This window comes from Ictidomys tridecemlineatus, chromosome 4, assembly GCF_052094955.1.
Source record: "Ictidomys tridecemlineatus isolate mIctTri1 chromosome 4, mIctTri1.hap1, whole genome shotgun sequence".
NCBI lineage: Eukaryota > Metazoa > Chordata > Mammalia > Rodentia > Sciuridae > Ictidomys > Ictidomys tridecemlineatus.
Genome location: NC_135480.1, coordinates 72798814 through 72823509, shown reverse-complemented (window position 1 = coordinate 72823509; position 24696 = coordinate 72798814). Strand labels below are relative to the sequence as shown.

General features: G+C 35.6%; 2 protein-coding genes across 24 annotated transcripts; one reads left to right on the top strand and one right to left on the bottom strand.

Moving 5' to 3' along the window:
- Positions 1-4749: 4749 nt before the first annotated feature.
- Positions 4750-22932, top strand: Crebzf (CREB/ATF bZIP transcription factor). Of its 22 annotated transcripts, none has more exons than XM_078046800.1 (6): positions 4750-6076; positions 6288-6365; positions 7417-7485; positions 8157-8276; positions 9279-20773; positions 22777-22932. In XM_078046800.1, exons 1-2 carry the CDS (start codon positions 5016-5018, stop codon positions 6301-6303), a joined length of 1077 nt encoding a protein of 358 aa, XP_077902926.1. In that variant the 5' UTR covers positions 4750-5015; the 3' UTR covers positions 6304-6365; positions 7417-7485; positions 8157-8276; positions 9279-20773; positions 22777-22932. The 22 variants fall into 22 exon arrangements, with proteins under 22 accessions (XP_077902926.1, XP_077902922.1, XP_077902923.1 ...); XM_078046796.1 differs by adding an exon at positions 6592-6706 and having other exon boundaries at positions 7417-8276; XM_078046797.1 differs by having other exon boundaries at positions 6288-6706.
- Positions 13273-19988, bottom strand: Tmem126a (transmembrane protein 126A). 2 transcript variants are annotated; one of them, XM_005323272.5, is made up of 5 exons: positions 19949-19988; positions 18117-18215; positions 15215-15408; positions 14162-14276; positions 13273-13506 (listed from the first exon to the last, which is right to left on the bottom strand). In XM_005323272.5, exons 2-5 carry the CDS (start codon positions 18206-18208, stop codon positions 13314-13316), a joined length of 594 nt encoding a protein of 197 aa, XP_005323329.1. In that variant the 5' UTR covers positions 18209-18215; positions 19949-19988; the 3' UTR covers positions 13273-13313. The 2 variants fall into 2 exon arrangements, with proteins under 2 accessions (XP_005323329.1, XP_005323328.1); XM_005323271.5 differs by lacking the exon at positions 19949-19988 and adding an exon at positions 19884-19920.
- Positions 22933-24696: the final 1764 nt, after the last annotated feature.

The window sequence follows — 24696 nt, the reverse complement described above, 5'->3', positions numbered from 1 at the left end:
CCTCTACCACACTCTTTCACCTTGATGTCCTGCCTTTCCCCACACTCAGAGCAATAGAGTCAGCCATCTATGGACTGAGACTTCTGAGACTGAGCGCCAAGTAAACTTTTCCTTTTCTAAAATTGTCCTTGTCAGGTCTTTTGGTCACAGGACTGAAAAAGCTGACAAAAAACAATAACTATAATACACTAATAAAAACATAAACAGAGAAAGGGAAACATTCAAATGTGATAAAAGAAAAATGTTTGTGGTTTCAAGAAAACTCATCAAACTCATTTCCTGTTATACAAAAAGCCCAATTTAAGCCAAAGTGCCCAGAAGGTACCACTGTGTTTTTGTTTTTTTAATATTCCCAGCATCTCTTTTTAAAAATATTTTTATTTTTTAGCTTTAGGTGGATACAATATTTTTATTTTATTTTTATGCCTCAAGCAGGCCAGGCTACTACTACATTACTACTTGAGCCATATCCCCAGCCCCTGTACCACTGTCTATACGGGCTGAAACAGTGAAATCTTGTAATAACTATTTTAAACAATCACAGGAGGTTTTTTTTTTTTTTTTTTTTTTTTTTTTTTTTTTTAAAAGGCTTCATGTAAAATACAAATAGAAGCCTGTTTCTTAGCCTGATAAAAAATACCTATCTCAAATTAACAGTTAGTCACATGAGGTATTTCTGCTAAAATCAGGAACAAGACAGGATATTGGTTATCAACATTATTATTTAACATCAATCTGGAAGTGTTATTTTATTTTTGGTCAGAGAATAAAATACTATTAAAAATATAAATTATATATAATAATGCCATAGTATTAAAAATATAAATTATATACAATAAGGCATATTATTGTCTTCCAGAAATTTTTGAATAAATAAGTTGAAAGTAAAAACTATTAAGAGAGTTTAATGAGGGAGTCAGTTAAAAATTTGATGAAAAAGATAAATACCTTTCCTGTGTAGCAACAACAACCATTTAAAAAATGGCAAGGAAGAAAAATAATCTATCCAGTAGCCAAATTTGCATAACATAACTGGAAAAAGAAATGACTAAATGTAATGCAATTTTCATGAAAATTCCAGCTTTATTTTTTGAACTTGAAACATCTTCCAAAATAATGTGGAGGATTAAATATTCAAGTACAGTTAAAAAAAAAAACTCTGAGAAAGTAAAAGTAATACAGAGTCTTGCTGGAAGCATTAAAATATAAAGCTATTGGAACAATTTCAATTCCAGAATTATTGGACTGATCAATGAAATTAAAAAGACCAGAAATAGATCCAACTATATGTAAGAATTCTGTATGTGAAATGTATATTGGGAAATTGATGAAGCAAGTAGGAATTATAAATTTTCTTGTGGCAGATAACTTTTTGAAAAGCTATATTTTTATCTCATATTTTATAACTGATACATTTCATTTAGATATTAACAAAATAACTACCATGATAAGACTTCTGCTAAAAATATAATATAAATAATTAAAGAAATGCTAAAATATGGATAAATATTAGTATTATTTAGGGTAATAAAGCCTTTATGAAGCCATGAAGAAAATTTTGATAGTGACTATTTAAAAATATAGCCTATTGGGCTGGGGCTTGTAGCTCAGTGGCAAAGCGCTTGCCTAGCATGTGTAAGGCACCGGGTTTGATCTTCAGCACCACATAAAAGTCAACAAAATAAAGGCATTCTGTTCATCTACAACTACAAAAATTAAAAACATCATCTTTATTAAAAATATAGCCTATTGTAAAAGCAAGCAATTTATTATGCCACGTCGAGTCAATAGTAAACTGGGCAAAAATTTTGCAACATATAAGAGACAATGGGATGGTTTCCTTTTAATAAAAAGAGTTCATGTAAGTTAAAAAGGAAAAGCCAAAATATGTTCTTTGAAAAACATTTTCCTCACTTAAAAAAGAAAAAGTGGGCAAGAGCTGACATGCAATGGCATTTTAGAAGGCTACTGAGCATGTGAAAAACATACAATTTTTCCATAATAAAAGAAACACAAATTCACACAAAACTATACCATTTCTATGTTTAGGGAAATTGACAAACATTAAAAAAATAATAAATCCACTGTCATTGAGTGGATAGGGAACTAAATACTTTCCTACATCATTGGTGAAAGATTCGTTTTTGGTAGGTAATAAGGATCCATGTATAAAAATTGTGCCCAGAAATTCTGCTTCTAAGACTTTATCCAGGAGAGTTATAGGAAAAGTAAACTAATATGCTTGCACAAAATTTTAGTATGGTTATAATGGTTAAAAATTTAATACAGCCTATATGATATGAATAATTGAATGAAAGTTGAAAACTCCATGAAATGGAATTCTAGATAGACAATTAAAATACACACCTAGATCTATATTTATTTGTATGGAAGATGTCTACAATATGTTCATACCAAAATAGTAGAGTTCAAAGAAATAAAACAAGGTGCATCTGTACATGGAAAAACTGAGTGGATACTAAAATTTTAAGAATGGTTATTTTGGGGTAGATTGTGAGTAGCAGATTTCTAATTATTTATTCATTTCTGGATTATCCAAATCTTTTGCCATGGTCATTTTAACCAGAAAAAGATGAACAAAACATCTGTGAAGGAGAAAGTGAGTAGGAGAAAAAGAAGAAAGGACCATTTTCTGGGAGGTTTACTGTTGCTTCAGGTGCATTTTCCTCTTCTAAAGCTACATTAAAAAAAAAAAAAACTTCCTTCTTTTTCAATGTTCTTCTTTTATATTAAACTGGAGGTGTCATTATTCAAACATCAAATTTTATAATAGGAAAAACATAATAAGCCATGATGTTGGGTTTTTAACCTTAGGAGGAAACACAGTTGGATGGAATTATCAGCCACACAAATCACATGTATTGAAGTCAGGCCAGAGTACATGTCACCTTGAACTGTGTGCTATTCTACTTTAACAAATCCTTTCCTAATGGGAAGGTTAAGAAGGACAAGGCAGTCTTTTATTTATACTTCCAGATAACATAGGTTGTATTTATTTTTGCCCATGGCATCATTGTTTGTATTCAGAAGAGCTTTAGTGTTAGTCCTTCAGCCCAAACTGTAGCCCTTCCTCTTTCATTCATTCAACAAATATTTGTTGAAGTTTATGCTGTGCCAGGCACATTTCTGGATATTTGGAATCTATCAGTATACAGCTTTCCCAAAACTTGCTTTTATAAAGCAGATGATACTTTTATAAAGCTGCTACCTTATCCTTCAAGACCTAAGAACTAGAAAAGATGTTACAAGTTTTATGTGTGTTTCACATGTGAACAAAGGAATGTTTCTTTCTCTTTTTTACTTGGACTGCCAGGAAGCTCAATTTATTTTGAGCCCAAATAGAGTAATTATGTGAGGTCTGTGTCCATTCTATTCTAATACTAATTTTTCTTCTTTTCTAAATCCTTATCTTACTATTTCATCTATATTTTATTGGCTTTTTAAAACACATGAATTGCTTTGTTTCACCTGTATTCTAATGCATTTATAAACTGCTTTGAATCTTAAATCTTTTATGAAGCTCGAGAAAAGAGATAAACACCATCATGGGGGATAATCTAGAATATGGTGAATTATTCAAAACTACTTGATAGACTCAGCCTGATTCCTCTTAAAATTGGGAGCCATCTCACCACAAAGACATGAAAAGCTAATTTCAGCTTTACTATAAATTACTGCAAATTCTGAACTTGCTTGGAATGCCTGCCCTTGCCTTGAACTCACCCATGCCTGGCTGTCTCTGAACAGATAGCAGCCCTCTCTGAAACTTTAGTGAAAATCTTGGCCTTCCCTGGCCAGATAAGACCCTCTCTGAGGCTCTAATGACCTTCATAAATTCTGATGGTGGGGCCAGCAAAAATATAAACTAGCCTTTGTGTTACGCTCCTCAGAGTTTTGTTATCTGTAAGCCCCACTTTGTGTAACTTTCTGGGCTATAAAGCTGGGCTGCAAAAAGCTGGGCTGCTATCTTGTTCCCGTGGTTTTTGTTGGGAGAAGCATCCGGCTGGTGGAAATAATAAGCTTGCTTTAATTTGATTTTAATTGGAGTCAGTGATCTTTTCTTGCGTACTGGTCTAACACTACTAACATGTCTTTTTCAAATAACTAATGTTTAGAAAAGCTAAATAAATAGGGAGACTTGTTCAAGTTTGAGAAATGAAACAAAACAAAACAAACCTCTAACTAAATGCAGTAAATGACTCCTGATTAGATCCTGGCTCAAAAGAAAATATCTACTATACAAAATTAGAAATTCTAAGAACCACTGAGGATATCTGAATAAGGCCCATGGAGGAGATAATATTAGTAAATGATTGTTAATTTTCTCAGAATTTGATTAAATAACATTATGTTTATGAAGGAGAATGTTCTTATTTTTAAAGACGCATACTGACATATTTTGGGGTGTGGTGTCTTTGCAATTTAGGGGTGATACAGAGGAAAAGTATATGTGTGTGTATGTGGGTGTAAATGTATGCATTTATTGCTTCTAAACATTTATATGTAAATAAATCAAATATGACAATACGTTAAACGTTAAATTGTTGAGTCTGGCTATCGGGAAGTACTATTGAATTCAGAGGGACAGATCTGGGGTTTATCGCTTTTACCGCTGTTATTATGACATCATCAGAAAGCTAGAATTACTGCCACCCCAAAGCACCACAAACTCTCGCGATACTACAGCCTGTAGGAGCGCGAAATGCGGTAGGAGGGGTGGAGAGAAAGACTTAACTTCCGGCCTGGCCGTTGTCTGGGTGGCGCGGTCGAGTCATCGCTGGGCCTCACCGCTTGTTTCTTCCATCCAAGCCCCCCCCCCCCCCGCCCCGGTGCGGGGGGTCGATCCGCCGAGCGCGACGGGAGGCGACGCGGACCTTTCCTATCATTTTGTCTTGGCCAGCGACCCGTCTACCCGCGCTGGGGCCTGGGGTCCTTGGGGCCCGCGAGGCCCGGTCTGAGGGGCCTGGGCCTACGCTGGCCCGCCGGGGGGCCCCATGAGGCATAGCCTGACCAAGCTGTTGGCAGCCTCGGGCAGCGATTCCCCGTCCCGCAGTGAGAGCCCGGCGCCGGCCGCGACCTGTTCTCTGCCCCCGGACCTGACCCGGGCGGCAGCAAGCGAGGAGGAGACGGCGGCGGCCGGATCGCCCGGCCGCAAGCTACCGCGCCGCGACGAGGGCGAGTTGGAGGCCGGGAGGGGGAGCCGCGACGGCGTGGCCGTGCGCGCGCCCTCGCCCGAGGAGATGGAGGAAGAGGCTATTGCCAGCGTCCCTGGGGAAGAAACGGAGGACATGGACTTTCTGTCTGGGCTGGAACTGGCGGATCTGCTGGACCCCAGGCAGCCGGACTGGCACCTGGAACCCGGGCTTAGCTCGCCTGGGCCTCTCTCCTCATCTGGCGGAGGCTCCGATAGTGGCGGCCTGTGGAGAGGGGACGATGACGACGAGGCTGCGGCCGCTGAGATGCAGCGCTTTTCAGATCTGCTCCAGAGGCTGTTAAACGGTATCGGAGGCTGCAGCAGCGGCAGTGACAGTGGCAGCGGGGAAAAGAGGCGGAGAAAGTCTCCTGGAGGAGGAGGCGGTGGCGGCAGCGGCAACGACAACAACCAGGCGGCGACCAAGAGTCCCCGGAAGGCGGCGGCCGCCGCTGCCCGTCTTAATCGACTGAAGAAGAAAGAATATGTGATGGGCCTGGAGAGTCGAGTCCGAGGTCTGGCAGCCGAGAACCAGGAGCTGCGGGCCGAGAATCGGGAGCTGGGCAAACGCGTCCAAGCACTGCAAGAGGAGAGTCGCTACCTACGGGCAGTCTTAGCCAACGAGACTGGACTGGCTCGCTTGCTGAGCCGGCTGAGCGGCGTGGGACTGCGGCTGACCACCTCGCTCTTCAGAGACTCGCCCGCCGGTGACCATGACTACGCTTTGCCGGTGGGAAAGCAGCAGCAAGACCTGCTGGAAGAGGACGACTCCGCGGGAGGAGTGTGTCTTCATGTGGACAAGGATAAGGTGTCGGTGGAGTTCTGCTCGGCGTGCGCTCGGAAGGCGTCGACTTCTCTTAAAATGTAGGGTCAAGTAATCTGCTCTTTATCCGCGTTTACCCCTTTCAACTCCCTTACACCATGTAAAACACCTTAGTGGGACATCTTCACTGGACACATTACAGAGGAGGAAAAAAAGTAATAATGAATCCTTTAAGTGTTTAGCTAAAAGCATGAATGTGACACTGTAACCAACTCCTAATGATAACCTGTGACTATTAAATCTCTCTGACAGTTTCTTTTTTAGGTGATTTCCTTCCTGCCAGGCTCCGTTGTAGGGGTTACAGAACAGTCGTTCCCGCCTCACAACCTGGTAAGGATCCATCTCTTCACGTAACGCTCATGCTCTGCTGCTTAGTCTACTTTAATGGGCAACATCTCAATTTGTGTGTGTGTGTGGTTTTTTTTTTTCCTTGTTTGGAAGGTGGGAGGGGAATCTGATTTGGGCCCTGTCCACCCTGGAAACAGACTTGTGCTGGTCAATGTATTTAAGATGCTTCTTCTGGTTGAAATAGCTGTTAATGTGTCCCCTTGTTCAGACTTGCGTGTACCTAGCTCTTCTGTCCCCAGTGTGGACATGGCCTTGGATGACATCGGTTCCAACTGTACACTGAAACCTGCTTATAGAGATACAGTTTGGAGACAGTGAAACAGGTGAAGTTGAATGGAAGTTCCGAGTTGTACAAGGTGCAAATTGGAATTCCAAATTTAGAGCAACTTTTCAGAGGTTGACAATAAATATTTGAGGCATGCACAAATGTGATAGCTTTTTTTTGCTGGAGATGACAGAAATCTCAAATATTCAAGATTGCCTTTTAGTTTTCACTAGAAGATATAGAAATACAATCTATTCAGATACAGATTTTAATCTCTCACCATTAGAGAAGTTGGAAATTAACGTACTTCTGTGTTTTAACTAATTGGATGAAGAATAAGAATGGTTAATGAAATGTTTTGGTTTTTTTTGAGGACCAGCACAGTGATTATCCTATCACTGTGTATGAACAAATTGTTGAACGCCTTTATTTTTGTTGTATTAAAATTTTAGGTTAAATTTTTGTATGTATGATTAGATATTGAAGATTGTGAAATGTGAATGAAAAAGTGTAAAGTGAGGCTTCACAAAGAATCTCTCTATTTGAAAAGTATTAACTGTATTTAAAAATACTTTTTAAAATTGAGTGGTTCTGGCCACTTAATGATATGATTGATGCTATTTTTCCAAAGAAGGAACATACTCTTCCCTTTAAGTACTCTTAACTATTGATGTCCTTCAGTGTAAGAGGCAATAAATTCTTTGTGAAACATCACTGTTTGATAAAGTATATACGTATTTAGCATCCTTGTTTTTCTTTGTGCTAAAGTGGATACAGCTGTTGGGGCAGAAGAGACGGGACCAGCTGCTGGCCACATTTCCTGCTTTATTTTAAAAGGTAGTATAAGAAATGAGGAAAAAGAGGTAACATCAGGGCTTCTGCTGTCTTTTATTTTTGAAATGTTCATAATTAAAAAATATTTTCCAGCAGTCCAAAGATGTAAGTTATCTTACACATGTTTTATTTTGTTGTTATTTGGTTATGGAAATGGACTCTTTGTTCTTGCACAACTGTAAATGTTTTTTTGCTAGATAATACAGTTTGAGACCTATATCGGTCTCGGTTTCCAGTGCATCATAGCATATTTTGTAAAATCATCTACTGCACTTCAGCATGAATGGGTAGTAGCCAAACTCACAACCTGGAATAATGAACCTGCTTATATAAGGGCAGGAACAAGCCCCTCACAATGCAGCTGCATGGATTTTTAGTGCCTACTGAATTTTTATATATATATATATATATATAAGTATATACATATATATATATGTACACACACATACACACACACACATAAACCAAAAGTAATTGGAAAAGATTATTTGAAATGACTAATTTGTGCTATCTTTATGAAATATGTTAAATGTAGCTTTTTGAAAGAGAAGCCTTGAATTGAAATTTAACTAATACTTGAACATTTTTGTATATATTTCTTTGTATATAATTTTGTGCAGTACCAATGACAAAAATACGGTGTCATAATAAAACCAGGTTTGTTGATCTTTCAGTCATGGGCTCAAAGAATTTATTCATCTCTAACATGACCTTGGAAAATAATGAATGAAATAGGAAAAAAATGATTGTTGTTAATGCCGACTCTGGGTCTTAATCAAAAGGTTCTGGAAGCAGTAAGTTCGTTTTTCTAAAAATTATACCATTCCCTTGGAATATTTTCTTCCTAACATCCGTGCTTTTACTGCATTATTTGAAGTTGGGGGCTGGGGAGAAACAGTAATCAAAGCTTTCTGAATTGGGATGTTTTGAAATTCCAAGTATAGATTTTTAGAATGTCATTTTATAAATGGCAATTTGGGGAATTACTTGATTAAGAACTTTTGAAAATGGAAAGATTAGTATTATTTTTAAAGCTGCTTTGTTAGGTTTCTTGTGTTTTATTAACTGTCTTCTCAGTTTCCATTTCATAATTTCTTTTCTAGTTTTGGTGACTTAGTGATTTTTGTCATTTTTTTACATCAACTCATGGTCTTGTTTTTACATGGTAATTGCATGTATTTAGGACCTATCTAACAGGGCTTTAAATAAATTTGGTCATATTTATGTGTAAGCACATTTTACTGTAAATGTTTGGGTTTCTGAATTTACAACAGATGTTTATTTCAGTATGTAGTAAACAGTATCTTAAAGTGTCCTATTCACTACTTGTTAATTAAAAAAGTTATGATTAATAAGAAACTGTTGTCTTACTATTTTTAGAAAATTGTGTTCTGAATGATTAGTATTTGGATAAAGGAGATTTCTGGAATATAAAATGATTGTTTGACATTTTCAGGTTTGGTTATGTTTACTTTAATGGTTAGAAACAATTTAGAATTTGGGGAACTTTTGTCCTTTTTTCCTTTAATTATTGTGCCTCTTTGGTAAAATGATAACAGACTAGACTAAAGATATAACTTTTGAATATGGTGGCAGAAATTCATACATTAATTGAACTAACACATCATATTGACCTATTTCTATCATATTGACTTACTGTTTTCTGCACTTCCTTGACCAGACTTAACTAAAATGTAATCACACCTCTGATATATCCAAAGAAGTGTTCAAAATATTTTAAATATTTGTGCATTTTATAATCACTAAATTAATCTCTCTCTCTTCTCTTTAAACAGCATAGCAGTATCTGCAAAAACGAATCTTTTCCTACAACCTGTTAACTGACTGGACTGATGGTAACAAAGTAATTGTGGGAGCCATGTCGGTCAAAAATTTGGCATCTGCTGAAAAAAATGAATGCCATTTTCAAGTTCCCAAATTACTTCTATACTGATTTCACTTTCCAGAAATGGAGATATGAAAAGATTCTCTGGAATGCTTGAAAGACTTAATAGAAATACATGAGACTAAGTTAATTTTGGAACAAAATTATACTTTTCTTTCATGGGAGTGATACTCAGTTCTTTGCATACTTTTTAAACATTGTAACCATTGGAGAGAGAATTATAGTATTTGATCAAGTATTTGATATATTAGATTCTTTAATAATCAAGAGCACATTCTATGGAATTACATATAGTGGACTAGAATTACATAAACAGGCCATCAGTGATTACAAAGCATATAAAGAGTTTGTATTTATTTCCTGGAACATAAGAGCTAATTTGGAGGACAGATAGACATCTTGCTGAGTAGAATATAAAAGTTAATGTAAAGTTCTTAACTATAAAGGGTAGTTTTGTTTAAATAGATGCATTGATTTGCCTGTAAATTTTGAAAAAATTATGACAAAATGTATGGGTAGTTATTTGCAATCTAGGGTAACACTAGGATGTGTGGATTCTGAGATTGTGGATTCTTGAGCTTTTTCTGAGTACTTGATACTGTTTTTTTTTTTTTTAACATTGAGGTTTCTCATGAGTTTCTACTGTTTTATATTAAAATCTGTAGTGTTATATAAGGGCTTTAGTATTCTGGATAATGGGAGTGGCTTTTTCGTGGCATATGGTTGTTTTACAATGTTTTTCTGGTTTGTTGTAAGTATGAAAAAAACTCAAAAACTGTGGATTGTTTTATCTCATTTTTGTTGGGTTAATACTTTTCTCACCTGGTTTGGACTGTCATTTTAATGACTCACTTGGGAATTGTGTAGATGATAGAAGACGGAAAGGGTAGGAGTTAGGCTGTATTTCACAATAGCTTTGAAATTGGCCTTTGTGTGTTATTATTCAAAATGTATTCGGTCTACCTAGTTTCTTATAATCTAAATGTTTTAGTTGCCTGTAAAGCCAAGCAGTAAAAATCATTCCGAATGACTTATACTTAAGTGGCTAATGCTCCTAAAGGACAGGTGATTCTACAAGTAAAGGTTTAGGTGCCAGTAATTTTTGGTGAGCATTGATTCTTATTACTTTGATAGAATACAAATTGGATAATTCATCAATAATGAGTGATTATCTTTTTAATATATATAGTTCAGCGTTTTGATGGCATAAATTAAAGATCTCACCAAATTAATCTGATGACTCTTCAAAGTTTAATAGATATTAAGATACTTAGAAGTATTTATTCCCCCTCTCCATTTGCTATCAGTACAGTTTTGAGACCCTTCTAAATGTTTATATTTTTTTCCTGAGCTTTTTTTCATTTAGTTACCTTCTAAGCCAGGGGTTCAGAGGGGAAGGTCTTCCATTAGAAACTTGAGAATGCTGTTTGGTCAGCATAGTATTTTTCATATTTGAAGCAGAATACTTTTATGTGTACTCTGAATATTCAGCCACTTATTCTTGTTTATAAAGTACTAATTTTTTGTTGACCTAAAATTATTAATTTTGCTCAATTTTCACAACATTTAAAAGTCTAGTCACTAATTATTTGGGACATTGTATAATTCTGCTATTATAACAATTTGAATTTTATTGATAGCCCAACTTTCCTTAGAATGTGCTTCAAAGTTCTCTTTCATGTATTCCCACAAGATCGATTTCTCAAACCACTCTTGACTCTTCAGTGTTTACAAAATGTTTAGTATGACCCTTTAAAGCCGTTTAACTACACAAAGTGAATTGTAAAAAGATTTAAATAGTCTGTCTACCCTGACTAGACTGATATGAAGAACTGCTTTCCTAAGGGAAGCAGTGTTCTTTAAAGATCAGGCAGCTCACAGCAGGTTCACATGTCATGTATCTGCCTTCTGAACAAAAATTCTGGCAGATCTATAGCAACAGACAAAATATTGCTTTTATTGCCTATGTTGCACATTTCTTCTAACTGGAAAGATGATTTGAGAAATATGTAGTAGAGGATAGATGTTAGAAATCCTTTTTGACTACGGAAACCATTATTAAAGATTGTACTCATTTACAGATGGTTTACCAGGGAGTAAATATTCTGGAACAGTTTATCTAGTTGATAAAGGAGTCTTGACTAATTTGTATTTCTTATTTTTGAAGTAAGGAATTTTAGTTATTTTCACTGCGATGTAGACTCTGCTTTAAAAGTGATAGAATGCAGATAAAATGGAGAACTTGGATCAAAGAACCTTTACCCCCTGTCCTTTTTTGTGTGCACGTGTTGGGATTGAACCCAGGGCCTTGCACATGCTAGACAAGCACTTTACCAACTAAGCTACAGTCCCCAGCCCCAAATCTTTCCTTTTGATATTTTAGCTTGTGAAAGAAACAGGTCATTTCTTTTGCCTTTTAAATTTTTACATACAATTTTTTTTTTTTTGGTACTAGTACTAGGGATTGAACTTTGATGTTTTACCACTGAGCCACCTCACCAGCCCCTTTTTTGTAGTTTTTAAATTTTGAGACAGCCTTGCTAAGTTGCTGAAGCTTGTAGTGAACATGCAATCTTCCTGCCTCAGTCTCCCAAGTTGCTGGGATTACAGGTGTGTGCCACTGTGTCTGCCTTTTCTCCTTAGTTGTAAAAGTAAAGCGTATTTATAATAGGAAACTTGAGAAATCCAGAAAGAAAGCAAATAAAATCACTCTGTAACCCAGAGGATAGTCACAGCAAACATTGTGCCACATTTCCCTTGTGCAAGTTTTGTTTTTTTTGCTCCAATTGGTATCATTTCTTATATCAAAAATACATTTTATGTGCCTATTGAAAGAACAAATCATCTTTGCTTTTTGAAAAGCTAAAAGTATTATTTGTTAAGTCACTTGAATTTTAAATTTTGGTAGCTGTTTTCTTTAAATAGGCTAAGCATACAATGCTTAACATTTAAGTCACTATTTGGAAGTAGTAGTTGAGGTAGATCAGGAATATGATATTGGATGGGTAAGATTTGACTTGGTACTCTTCTGTGGTGACTGACTTGCTTCATAAGAAAATTCTGGTCTAGATGTGCACTGTCCAATTCTGTAGCCGTGGATCCATACTTCAGATGCTAGTGGCTAACAGAAGATGAGTATTATCTAACATCAGGTTGGACAATGCTGATTCAAGGTTCTGTCATATAAGAAAATGGCTTAAAGAACTAGGATGAGAAATATTTGGAATACAGTAAATTACTTTAAATAATTTAAACGGTCTCTTCATGAATGAATTTATGAAGATATTTCAGAAAGCAAAATAAAGCAATAGGAAGAATATATAGTTACCATTTGAGTCCCTGGTGTCATGTGCTATTAGGTAATTTACTTATGTAATACCAGCCTTCAGTGAGGTAACTGATAAGGATACCAAGGATTAGAAGTTAGTTAACTTGCTTATTAGTACATATATACTAAAAAGAGTGGTTTTAAAAATCTCTGATAAAGAACTATCCCACATTAGATAGAAGCTTTAAAAGATAGACTTTGTCTATATCTTATAAAAATATAGCTTTCTGAGAATATAGATTAGCATTGATGTCCTGTGAGGAAATTTGTAAGTTCTAAAATTTTTAATGATACCTATGGAAACACTGAGGAAAAAAGTAAAAGTAACATTTGCTATATAGATTTTTGTTTTCATTTTCCTATTTGACTTTGTGAAGTCTTCGTTGAAAATTACTGTATATTTTCTTGTGTCCAAATTCAGTGCTGAATGTATTAAGTGGGTGTCTTGAGTCCAGCCTTTGTTGCCTTTGTGTAACCTTTTGTTGTAGGTCCCAGAATTATACCTCTTAAGATAAATTACAGGTCTACATTTATTTTTAACATTAAGAGAGACAGGTTATCTTCGCAATTTTATTTTGTATACACATTTCCTCTAAATCAGTGAATTTCTAGGCCTGGTTCAGGTAACTGAAGGGCCTTTATAAGTACTTTATATTGTCTAGACCCAAGGTATGCTGCAAACATAGTCTGAAGTAAAATGGGAAATAACATCTTTCTGAAGATAGGCTTAGAAATTTTAATCCAGTAAGTTAAGGTGTTTCCTTTCTCTGGTAGCAGGGCTGATTGATACCTGTAAGAAAACATTAAGAAATCACTAGAATAGAGTTTTGTATCAAGTGGCAAACCTATGTACAATACATAATAATCCTAAAAGTCTTAAGATAAAATAGATAAAAAGATTAGGAAATGCTATTCTCGTTAGTGGCTACTAGTACTAAAAACTGCTTTGTTTTCTTTTTTGCCTCTTTCTACTGGTTATTCTCTGAAGGCTCATATAGAATGCTGATACAAGAGTTCAACAGAGACATATGGGAATTATTTGGGACTAACATGGCTGTAGACATTCCTGATAGAATTTTCCTTTAGTACAAGTGCTCAAACTCTTGAACTATTTTCAAATTAATTTATTGGTTCTTTTAGTTATACTTGATAACAATCCAATTTGATATAATTATAGAGGCATGGACTACTATCTTTTTGTGACTTTTAAAAAATTTATTAATTAGTTATACATGACAGTAGAATACATTTTGATATATCATACATAAGTGGAGTATTTTCAAATTCTTGGTAAGTCCAAAGTGGTTAAAGAAAAAGCAAATCTTCTAAGCAAAAAGGTAACATTGCCTTTCTTCTAAATCTAAATATATTTGCTGTTTTAAGTTCTGAGTTTTCTAGGTATATATTAAAGGCTTTCTAGTAATTATAAGAAAACAGAATCCTACCTGGCTGCTAGGCCACCATTTATAGGTATAGCCAAGAAAACAGGATACAGACCTCCTAAAACTAAACCAACAAGTCCACCCCGTGTCACAGTACAGGTTTCACAATTCAAATCACCTAGAAAATAAATAAATTAATTTTGGAAATTTTGGTCATGATAGTTAAAGCATGATTTAAAGAATACAAAGTCCACTTAATATTTATTTTCTGGCAACAAAACAACACATGCAATTCTGCAACATAACTAGAGGTTGGGGATACTTAGAGGTAGAGTGCTTGCTTAATATGTGTAAGGCCCTGGGTTTGATTTCCCAATACTGAGACAAAAAAAAAAAAAAAAAAAAGGTATAATTTACATGTAGGGAAAAGACACTCATCTTAGGGAAAAAAATTCTTCAATTGGAACTGGTCTTGGATATAATCATCTCAAGATATGGGCTGCTTCTAGATTTCTGCACTTGTTTTGTATCAGACATGGGCTAATATTTTCATTCACTATTCAGTGGGCAACAGGTTTGTTTTGTTCATACAAATTCCATAGTGGCCATGGGAATTCAAAGTACTCATCCAATTTAATCAAATTTGGAAAACTTAAAATCATTTATCAAAAATTTTGTGACTCAAAATTTTACATATGGTAAAACTTAAAAGAAAGTTAAATCTTCCACTTATTTGTTGTTATATATGCATGTAATGCTTTAAGAAATTTACTACATAAAGAATCTTATTCCCATAAAGTATTTTTTCTCTAAGGAATTTCTCTATAGAATATAAATTTAAAAAGAAATCTAAGGCAGTCAGCATTTTTGTAAAATATGAGGTTTCCAAACATTCCTTACTCTGAGTGCCGGAGGGGAAACATAAATCAGATAAAGTATTCAGCACTGCTGTGTCTGTGCATTTTACTTTGTTGGTAGGCCATGCTAACATGAATTCATTGCCACATAACAGGTTATCAAGATAGTCTTACCCAAACACTGCATATAGTTATTTGATATTTAAATTGAAAATAATATTTGAGGCAAAGTCTTTGGTGATAGTAAAATAGAATTTACCTGTACTCAAAGGTAAACTTACAAAACCTTTGAAAGATGCATTTGCTGTCAAAAATGGGAGCACTGCCATTGGTAAGCTAGCAGCTATTCGGGCCTGTGTTACATGCAAGACACGCCGAAAAAGACTGTTTGCTATTAGGCCACAAAGAGCAGCATTAAGTCCAATATATGTGGATCCATGTTCAAGAAGATTCCTGAGGGTAAGAAAAAAATAATTTTTTGGTTCCACTGTGAACTCTTCCATTTTGGCATTACTAGGGCTTTGGGAATAACTAGACAACATCTATCCTTTACAGTTCCATTAAACCAAAGCCTTAAATCACTGTTTTAGACTTTAATACTAAAAGACTTTTAAATTTGGTCAGTACTTAAGGATAGGGTGATATAAAGTGATACTCTATACTGGGTACTTTAATTGACGGATATATTGATGTTTTGAGACAATAAGTGGGAGAAATGGATTTTAAGCCAAGGTTGTGTATGAATTTACAACTCCCATTCTATTCTTTTTTGGGAAAAACAATACCTAAAATTATCAATAGATATTGGAAATACTCCAACCGAAACACTTCAGCCTACTACTTAGTTGCTATCTTCAACACAGTTCACCCTCTTTTCTTGTTACTAGTCAAACTAAGCCACACAATATCCCCTCTAACCTCTTCAGTTTAAACTTAAGACAACTTTTCTAGGAACTCCTAGTTAATTTCCTATATTTTATAGGGTATTACTATACTTAATGGTACTTTATAATGATGTCCATCATTTCACTCACTGAGAACCTATTGCAGACTTAGTGCTAAGGCACAAAAAATTCTCTTCTGCCTTTAAAGATTTTATAGTTGACTAATTGTGAAGAAGAAAGACACATAAACTTGATAGAACAAAGTCTACAAAAATGGTTTGGGAACTTGGGATACACAAGATATCAAAGAGTGTGATAAGAGTTTAGAGAACCTACCAAACAACCACAGAAAACATGGAAATGTGAAAGGCCTTTTTTGTTGTTGTTGTTTTTTTTGTGGAGGGTTGAGGAAATGGGACATATGAGCCTTCTCTGAAGAATCTAAGTATTTCATCATAAAAATATATGTGTACTATCCCTGTTTTAATCATAGGAACCACTGCTTAGATAATAAAACAAGTAGTAAAACTGGAATCTGAAAAGCAAACTGTTTTCTCTCAACCAGATTTTAATTTTCTATGGCCAAAGTTAAGGTTTTTAGTTAATAATTCTTTTGGTTCAGCCAGTTTTCCAAACAAGTTATGCACAATTGAAAACACAGCTAACGGGCTGGGGATGTGGCTCAAGCGGTAGCGCACTTGCCTGGCACACGTGTGGCCCGGGTTCGATCCTCAGCACCACATACAAAGATGTTGTGTCTGCCGAAAACTAAAAAATAAATATTGAAAAATTCTCTCTCTCTCTCTCTCTCTCTCTTTTAAAAGAAAACACAGCTAACTATCAGGCTCATTAAATATAAAAAAGATCAAATTTAGCAAATGGCAGTGACATACGTGGAACATGTGATTATTGTATAGATTGAAAAGTTTTATGTTATAAAATGTTTATACAGTTCAGAACATACTAACTTAAGCATAGTTAATGGTCTGACAATGCACAAAGGGGTGAGGACTCAAAATTAAAAGATAAAATGAAAATAAAGAGAAAAAGGAACAAAGAACACTACTACATGCCACTGTTTGAAAGCAATTTAGTATCTTTGAACTAAATTTTCACATTTCAGTTTTAGTTCACTTCCCAGTATAATTTGGTAAAGGACCCAGTGATTGCCAACTTTTTCAAAGTTGCTACCATCTCTTTATTTCCTTGTGTCAGTCTATGGTTTTCCTTACCTTGCTTGGCTTGGAAACATCCTTTTTTGCTCTATAAGTTTTTCTCTTTACCTCAAGAAAAGTGGTATGTAGTGGTGGGGAGGGACAGAAAACCTTTAAAATCTCACCCAGTTCTTATTACTGCTCTTGACTTTAGGTTCTCCCTTGTTGAGATAGTTAATAGCAAGGCTGGAATTTGTGTAGTTATCACACCTGAAGACAGTATAGCTCCAAAATGTATTTTAAATCCTTTTTCCATTTCAACTGCCACCACTCTGCACCCTGTACTCACCAATATAACTATGCCACTTTTTCTAATATTTCTTTTCCTTCCTACCTTAAATCTGTTTTCTAAAAAATTTCATTAGGAAGTTTAATTGGATCACATTTTCCTCCTTAAAACTGTTCTGTTTCCAATGTCCACTTCCCTTGTATTTCAGTAACATTGGTTCCTCAAATATGACAAACTCTTTGGTATATCCTATTCTCTCTACCTGAGATTCTGTTTCTCTTAATCAGGTTGGCTCCTTTTCATTTTAAATATATTTTCATTAGAAAGATTTTAATTGTTGAAGTCTAAGAGCGTTTTCTGGAAGTGTACTGTAGTTATCTTCGTTGTCTTCAAAGACTATATGTTTCCTATATTTTTCTCTTTAATCATATCTTAAATACCTTTAGCCAAGATCCCTTTCCCATAAAAATATATACAGCCATATTTTTTAGACAGGTAAGTACACTGATCGAAATGAACTGAGAAAGAGTTTTGTTATTTAAATGAGTCCATGACTGTTGTACAGACTGCTGTACTCCAAGCTAAAATGAAAAAATGAATCATGATACAACTGGATATGTCTGAAGACATGAAATCCAGCCTCAACTTCCACAGTTTAGCTTTGATTGAATAAAATGGTTAAGCTCTTTGGGGCCTCAGTTTTCTCATCAAAGCAAGAAAAGGGTTTAGTTTTTCCTTTTGATAGTCTATGTTGTTCATACTTAACGTAAATTTGAGATAACAAATCAATGAAAACACACCTGGAAAAAACATTTTTAAATTAAGGGATCCTACCTTTCTGCTTCTGGTAGTAGTTCAATTTTTCTGGCTATGATATCAAAAATTGACTTTTCCTTGATAGTATCATGTGGTTTATGATTTTCCATCTTGACCCTTAAAAAAACATGAAAATGAAAAGCAATACCCAAAGCTTCTAAGAAATACAGTGTATCTTTGTAATCTTAATATTTCCTGAACAATTCACAAATAGCACTAAACACAGAAGACTTATAAAACCCTAGCCAATATTAAACTTAATAACTTGTTTCTTCAGTAGATATCATGAAAATAAGGTAGTGTAGGAGAACATGTTTGTAACTAAAGGAGTGGTTAGTATCTGTAGCATAAACAGAACTACAAAACAAGGCAAATAACCCAATAGAAAAATTGAGAAAAGATTTGAACAGGCACTTCACAAAAAGACAAAAGTCAATAAATGTGAACAATATACTCAACTTCAGTATCATTAGGGAAAAATAAGACCACAGAAACCAATAGGTACCTATAACTTAGCTAAAATTAAAATCTGATGACTTCAATTACTGGCAAGAATTTAGTGGAGCTGAAACTTGTGTGTTGTGGGTGGAAGTGTAAATTGCACCTAAAGTAGGTACCACCACTTTGGAAATAATTTGGCATTGGGAAGAAGATGCCCCACAATTTGCTTTTTGGTATACCCTAGAGAAAGGGCCAGCAAACTTTTCTCGAATGGGCCAAAAAACATTAAAGATTTTAAGCACTGCGGGTAACCTATAGTCTTTATTGAATTTTTAAAAATGTAAAAAATTCATTCTTGGCTGGATGGAAACAAGTTTTAGACTGCATGTGGCCTACATTCCAGTAGTTTGTTGATCTCTACTAGAGAGGGTCAATGTCAGAGTAGGGAAATGGTGAATGAATTTTGGCATAAAGCTTCAGATTCCAAGTTAACAGTTAAGAAAAGCAAAGATTTAGGGACAACATGGTTTTATGTATCAGATTGTCTTGTTTCACTATCACTATTCATTTACTTAAGATTATAGCACTAACTAACAAATATTTACTGTGGATATGTTTAAATGTAAAACTCATTTAGGTTACCAGGACTTAAATTTTTGAGGGCCTTGGCTTCAATAATATGATAGACAAATCTCTTCCATGTAGGAGTACTGGATGATTTTTTATGGGGTGGAAGAAATTATGTAATCAAACTCAGTGTGATGTATATGTAAAAAAATATTTTCTTAGGATCTACAGCCTAATGCTACCACTACTTTTCTGTTCTCTGCATACTGGTGAGGTTCTTAGTTCTGTGAAACAGTTGTTTCTAGCACAAGTCACCCTTAATTGGGTAAAAGTCCTGACTGGATAGCTCCCTATGAGCACTGTGTCCCCATTATTAACAAAAAAAAACTCTATTCAAGGCACTGCCACCTTTAAATACAACAAACATTCCGAAAGATTTTTTTTTTGCACTATCTCACATCACCGTCGAGAGCTTCCAGAGAATGGCAATGGGTAAAATAGAGACAAAATTAAATTTGGCTACGGTCACCCTGTAAATTGGCAGTAATCCCGGGGCTAAATTATGTCATAACATTTTTTTAAAAAACTTCCCCCTATTGACTTAGTTTAAATATAGGGTCTCAACTTCTAGGGTGGAAAGTGAAAAGACAATTCCGTAAGGTCGCAGCCCCTCCTCCATTGTCTCGTTCCGGTGCTGCCGGTGGATAATATGTCACCACATCGTACTTATCCGGTCACCAGGATATTTGCTTTACCCCTTTCCTAGCGTGCCAATACCTGCTGCTCTCCTCCCAACAGCCGGTGCCTCCCCTGTTTTAACACGCCGGGGCTTAAGATACAACCTTTACTCCGTTCCTCCCAGCGCAGCCATCTTCGGCAGACACGTGACTCGGAGGTAGCAGCCGCTTCCTGTTGAGTGGCTTCCGGCCGAGGGAGAGGCTGGGCGGGTCGGCTAGGAGGTTTGCCTCTTGTCGAGGATGCGCCTTTCACCCACCCTGGCGTCTTAGGGCAGGCCTTGCAGAAATTAATTCTGGTATGTAAATTGGGTGAACCTAAACCGACTTCTACAGAAACCTACTTTGAGCATGTTACTCAACTTCCTGGTCAGTAGAGTCCATCTCGTGAGGTTTGCATGGGGTATATGAAAACCACACAGAATTAATAAGTGAAGGGAACTCTGGTTAAAATGAGAAGAGGAGCTGAGATTTCTTTGCTCCACCGACTTTCTACTCTCTCTTGGACTTTAAGCGCTTCGTTCCATGTTTTGATCTGGTGGGTTATTCCAACATAACCTGAGCAACGCAAGAGCAAGAACTTGTTTTCAGAGGATTTTTGGTGCCCTGCAGAATACCGCTTATTTGAAAGCAGAGTTGGACGAATGGGGTGAAAGAGAAACTGTTCCCAGAACATCCTAGGGTCTCCGTCGATCAAGAAAATTGAAAATCAGTGTTTTGGACCAAGACTGAAGACGTTTGTCTTAGGTCTCGTCTCCTCAGCCTCTTTCTTCATCTTTAAAACAAAAGGGGAAAATATGCCTTCATTAATTATTTTGTTAAGTTGTGAGGGTCCAATAAAAATGCTTACCAAGGTTGCTTTGAAAATCATTGAATTTTATCAAAGTAAGGAGAACATGGTATTCAAGATTAAGTGGGACCTTCATAGGCAAGGTGAGTAGTATAAAGAGCTCCAAAAGTCCTTGTGTGAGAGGGATTTAGCAATATCACATCATCTGTAGTCAGAGAACCAGAAAAGAAAACAATTTCTCAGATTTCTAGGTGGAACGTTTCCCAGTAGGAAAGTTTGTGAGATAAATGCAGAGAGTTTGGGAAAAACTAACATTTTTATTTTTTTTTTGGCATATGAATACTTTTTTGTTTTCTGGTTCTATTTTATACTCTTTATCTAATCTTATTTTTAAAGGTTTGAAACCAATTTTCAAATTAGTAAATGTTCATGCTGTGTAGAACTGGTAGCATGCCATTATGGATTAATAATGGAAATTTAGTATATTGAGAATTTTAAAAATATAAAAAAGTAAACTAGACACTAAAGAATGATAAAATTTTAGTAGTAGAAAGTGTTACAAGTGAGGTTTGAATGTCAGAAAGTATAAGATATTTAAGGAAATGGCTAATAGGTTAGCTTGGTTAGTATTTAATATTAAGGCAGAGAAAGAAAAGTGTTCAGTTTTTAGTCTCAGAGAACCAAATTCCTGAGAAGAAAGATGAATTTAAGTGTCAAGATGAAGCAGCAAAACAAGACATCATTGATTACCATTTACTATGAAAGAATTTGTGACTTCTGTCCATATTTTACAAGGCACCTGTTAGAGATTACATTAATTTACATTTGAAAATTAGATTATAATATGCCCTTCTAAAAATTATTTAATGGTTTTCCATGGACTTTGAATAAACTCCAGGTCCTTAATATGGTCTTTAAAATGCTGCATAATTTGACTCCATTCTCACTTCTCCCAAGTTAAAACATTTGAATACTCACTTGCTGTGTTTGTCTAGGTGCTTTGGTTTTTCAGTTCCTCCACTCTCTAAGCTTTTTGATGCTGTAGATTCTTTAGCCATGTTGTTCCTCTTTAACCACTCTTCCTCCCTAGATTTTACATGGCTGACTTCTTATTCTTTGGATTAGTCAAACCTTGACTTTTCTTGACCACCAGTCTAAACTAAATTCCTATTAGTATCTCATTATCCTCTTTCTTTCAAAGCATTTATTTCTTCATCAAGTATTTATTGAGAACTGATGTTTCTTTCACTGGCTCTCAGGAGCTCATAGAATAGTGAGAGAGACGGACAAGCACAAAAACAATTTGTGAGTTCTGTGCTCTTTTTGAGATACATAGAGGATACTATGGAACATCTAACTCTGCCTGAAATATCTAAGAAGGCTTTTAAGAAAAAAGCTGATTCTCTGAGTGGCACTGCTATATCTTGTGACTTAGATGTTTGCATAGCAGACTTTGAAATTTCAAAGTGTGTTTCCTTCTGGGTCAGAGCGCAGATTTGTTTTCTGACACAGATATAAAGATATGTCTTCCTTATGAACAAAGCTTGAACAGCTTTGCTTGTAGCTCCTTTGTAAAATTAGGAATTACCTATTAATGGTATTCCTTTGCCATGACATGTATCCACTTTGTGTCTAAAACTGTTATGGTTTGAATCCGTAGTGTACCACAAAGGCTCATATGTTTAAGATTTGGTTCCTAATGCAGTAATGTTCAGCAGTATTGGACTTTGGAGAAGTGATTGGATCATGGGGCTATGATCTCATCAATGGATAATCCATTGTTGGAGTCATTGCTGAATGAACTTATTGGGAGGGTGTAGAAAATGTAGGAGTAGGACCTAGCTGAAGGGAATGGATCCTTGAGGATGTCCCCTTGGGAACTACATATTGTTACCTGCTCTTTCTGTCTTTCTCTCTCCCTCTTCCCCCCTCCTCCCTCTTTTCTCTCTCTCCTCTCTTTTTCTCTTCTTCCCTCTTTCTCTGATTTCTAGCTACCAGGATATGAGCAGCTTTGCCCTTGCATGCCCTTCCACCAAGTTGTACTGCTTCACTACAAGCCCAGAAACAATGGAGCCAGCTGACAATGGAATGAAACCTCTGAGACTGATCCAAAATAAATCTCTCCTCCTTTAATTTTGTTTTCCAGATATTTTGTTACAACGATGGAAAGCTAACTAACAAACATTCACCTGGGTTCACCTCCAAATAACTTTTGTGGGACTCAAGTGGCCATATAAAGCAATGAAAATGTGAAAGCTCATGTCGCCTGCTGTGTCATGACTAATAAAGTCTGCTTAATCTAGTAGGACTCACTGTCTCATTACTAGCCAAGTCAATGGAAGTGTGGCAAGTCAACTCAGCAGCTGATGTTGCTGCTTAGGAATTGTTTGATTGTTCAATGTTTGATTCACAATTATATATTCTAGTACAGTAGTCGCTATCACACATGAGTATTAAGCAGAGGAAATAATACTAGTCAAAATTTCAAAATTGAGATTTGCTGTAAGTATAAAACATCAGATTTTGAAGATTTAGAATAATTTTTTTATATATTGAAATGATAATAGTTTAAATATATTAGATGAAATAAAATTGTTTAGGTACAGCTACTAGAAAATGTGATATTTATAGTATGTGGTTTGTAGTACATTTCTACTGGACAGTGCTGATTTAGAAGCTACATCTAAATTATTAGAAGGTAAAAAACTATTGTAATAAGTACACAGTTAAATATAGCAAATACGCGATCATGTTACATCTCAGAGATTTTAATTTTCATCCTTCAAATTTTTGAGCAACTGATAAAGTGTTTCATTATCCTTACTATCAATCCATATCAGGGTTGCTTGACTTTTAGGCTCATTTCCTGGTGCAAAGGAAGTGTATAACTGTAGTTTCTAAACTTGCAGAGATATAAAGGTTTATGTTCATGAAAGTGTAAAAGAAGGAAATTTTCTAGTCTTTCTTTCAAATGCCTTGCCTTCCATCTCAAGGTTTGAAGCAAACACTAAATCACAGTAGTTTGCTCACTGAATTGGCCTGAATGGAATTCAATAGGAATTCTGAATATCAGACTGTGTTTCTTAATTATGTAGAAACTGTAAAACTACCAACTGGTAATGAATAATTGGAGATAAGGTTTAGAAGATAAAATAGAAACAAAGAGTATGGAATGTCTTAAATGTCTAAGAATTTGCTTCCTTTCATTTGCTGTATTTACAGGAAGATAGTAGTTAAAAATGGGAGTGACATAATCCTAATTTCACTTTGATACAATTAATATGTACAGAAAAAAAATGGTGGTGATACTAGAGATGAAGATTAATTAGGTTTTTCCAAATTAAAAATTTGAAGACACACTCAAAAAGTCAAAAATCAAATGTGTTTCCCACTCTTATATCTGGACCTGTATTGTTTCCTCTCTCAGGGGTTGATGACAACATCCATCTTGATGGACAAGCCAGAAACCTGAGTTCCTGTACAATGACATTACTCCCTACAGGCTAATCAATCATGAACTTCTATTTTTCTCTTAAATATCCTTCATAACTGTCTCCCACCTAAGCACTGGAGGTGATTTGTAGAATCAAATTCTACTTTTGTCCTCCTTGCAGCCAGTTTTTGCATGGCATCTATGAAAATTTCTTATTCCCAACAGTTTAGCTGAACTTGGGCTGTACATAGAAAGAAAGGAAATGGAAATGGAGTTATAAATCTGCAATGCCTGTGATGCTTGCCTTAGACCAATGTACTTATTTTCAAAGTAGGAAACGAAGAACAATTTGTCAAAGCATATGTTTTTTCTGTTACTAAAAATGAATGTTGCTGTTTTGATTTACAAAAAAAGCTTTGAGAAATTCTGAATAAGAATATCTAGATAATTTTATTTTCTTATGGCCTGTCTGAGCTCTTTCTAACAACAAATATTGGTACTTAAAATAGCCAATCCAAATAAAAGAAAATGGAATCTGACCACTTACCACTGTTTTCATTACTACTACCTTAATCTATCATCTTTCACCTGGCCTATATATACCTTTCTGTGTTGCAAAGAAAATTCCTGGAA

What these genes read in the sequence shown, in the direction of transcription:
- Crebzf (XM_078046803.1), top strand. Translation starts at nt 5,016, where the DNA reads ATGAGGCATAGCCTGACCAAGCTGTTGGCAGCCTCGGGCAGCGATTCC.
- Tmem126a (XM_005323272.5), bottom strand. Translation starts at nt 18,208, where the DNA reads ATGGAAAATCATAAACCACATGATACTATCAAGGAAAAGTCAATTTTT. An exon ending in CTACTACCAGAAGCAGAAAG is followed by an intron (nt 15,409 to 18,116) that starts GTAGGATCCCTT and finishes TCTTACCCTCAG; the next exon opens with GAATCTTCTTGAACATGGAT. An exon ending in AATGGTGGCCTAGCAGCCAG is followed by an intron (nt 13,507 to 14,161) that starts GTAGGATTCTGT and finishes GTTTTCTTACAG; the next exon opens with GTATCAATCAGCCCTGCTAC.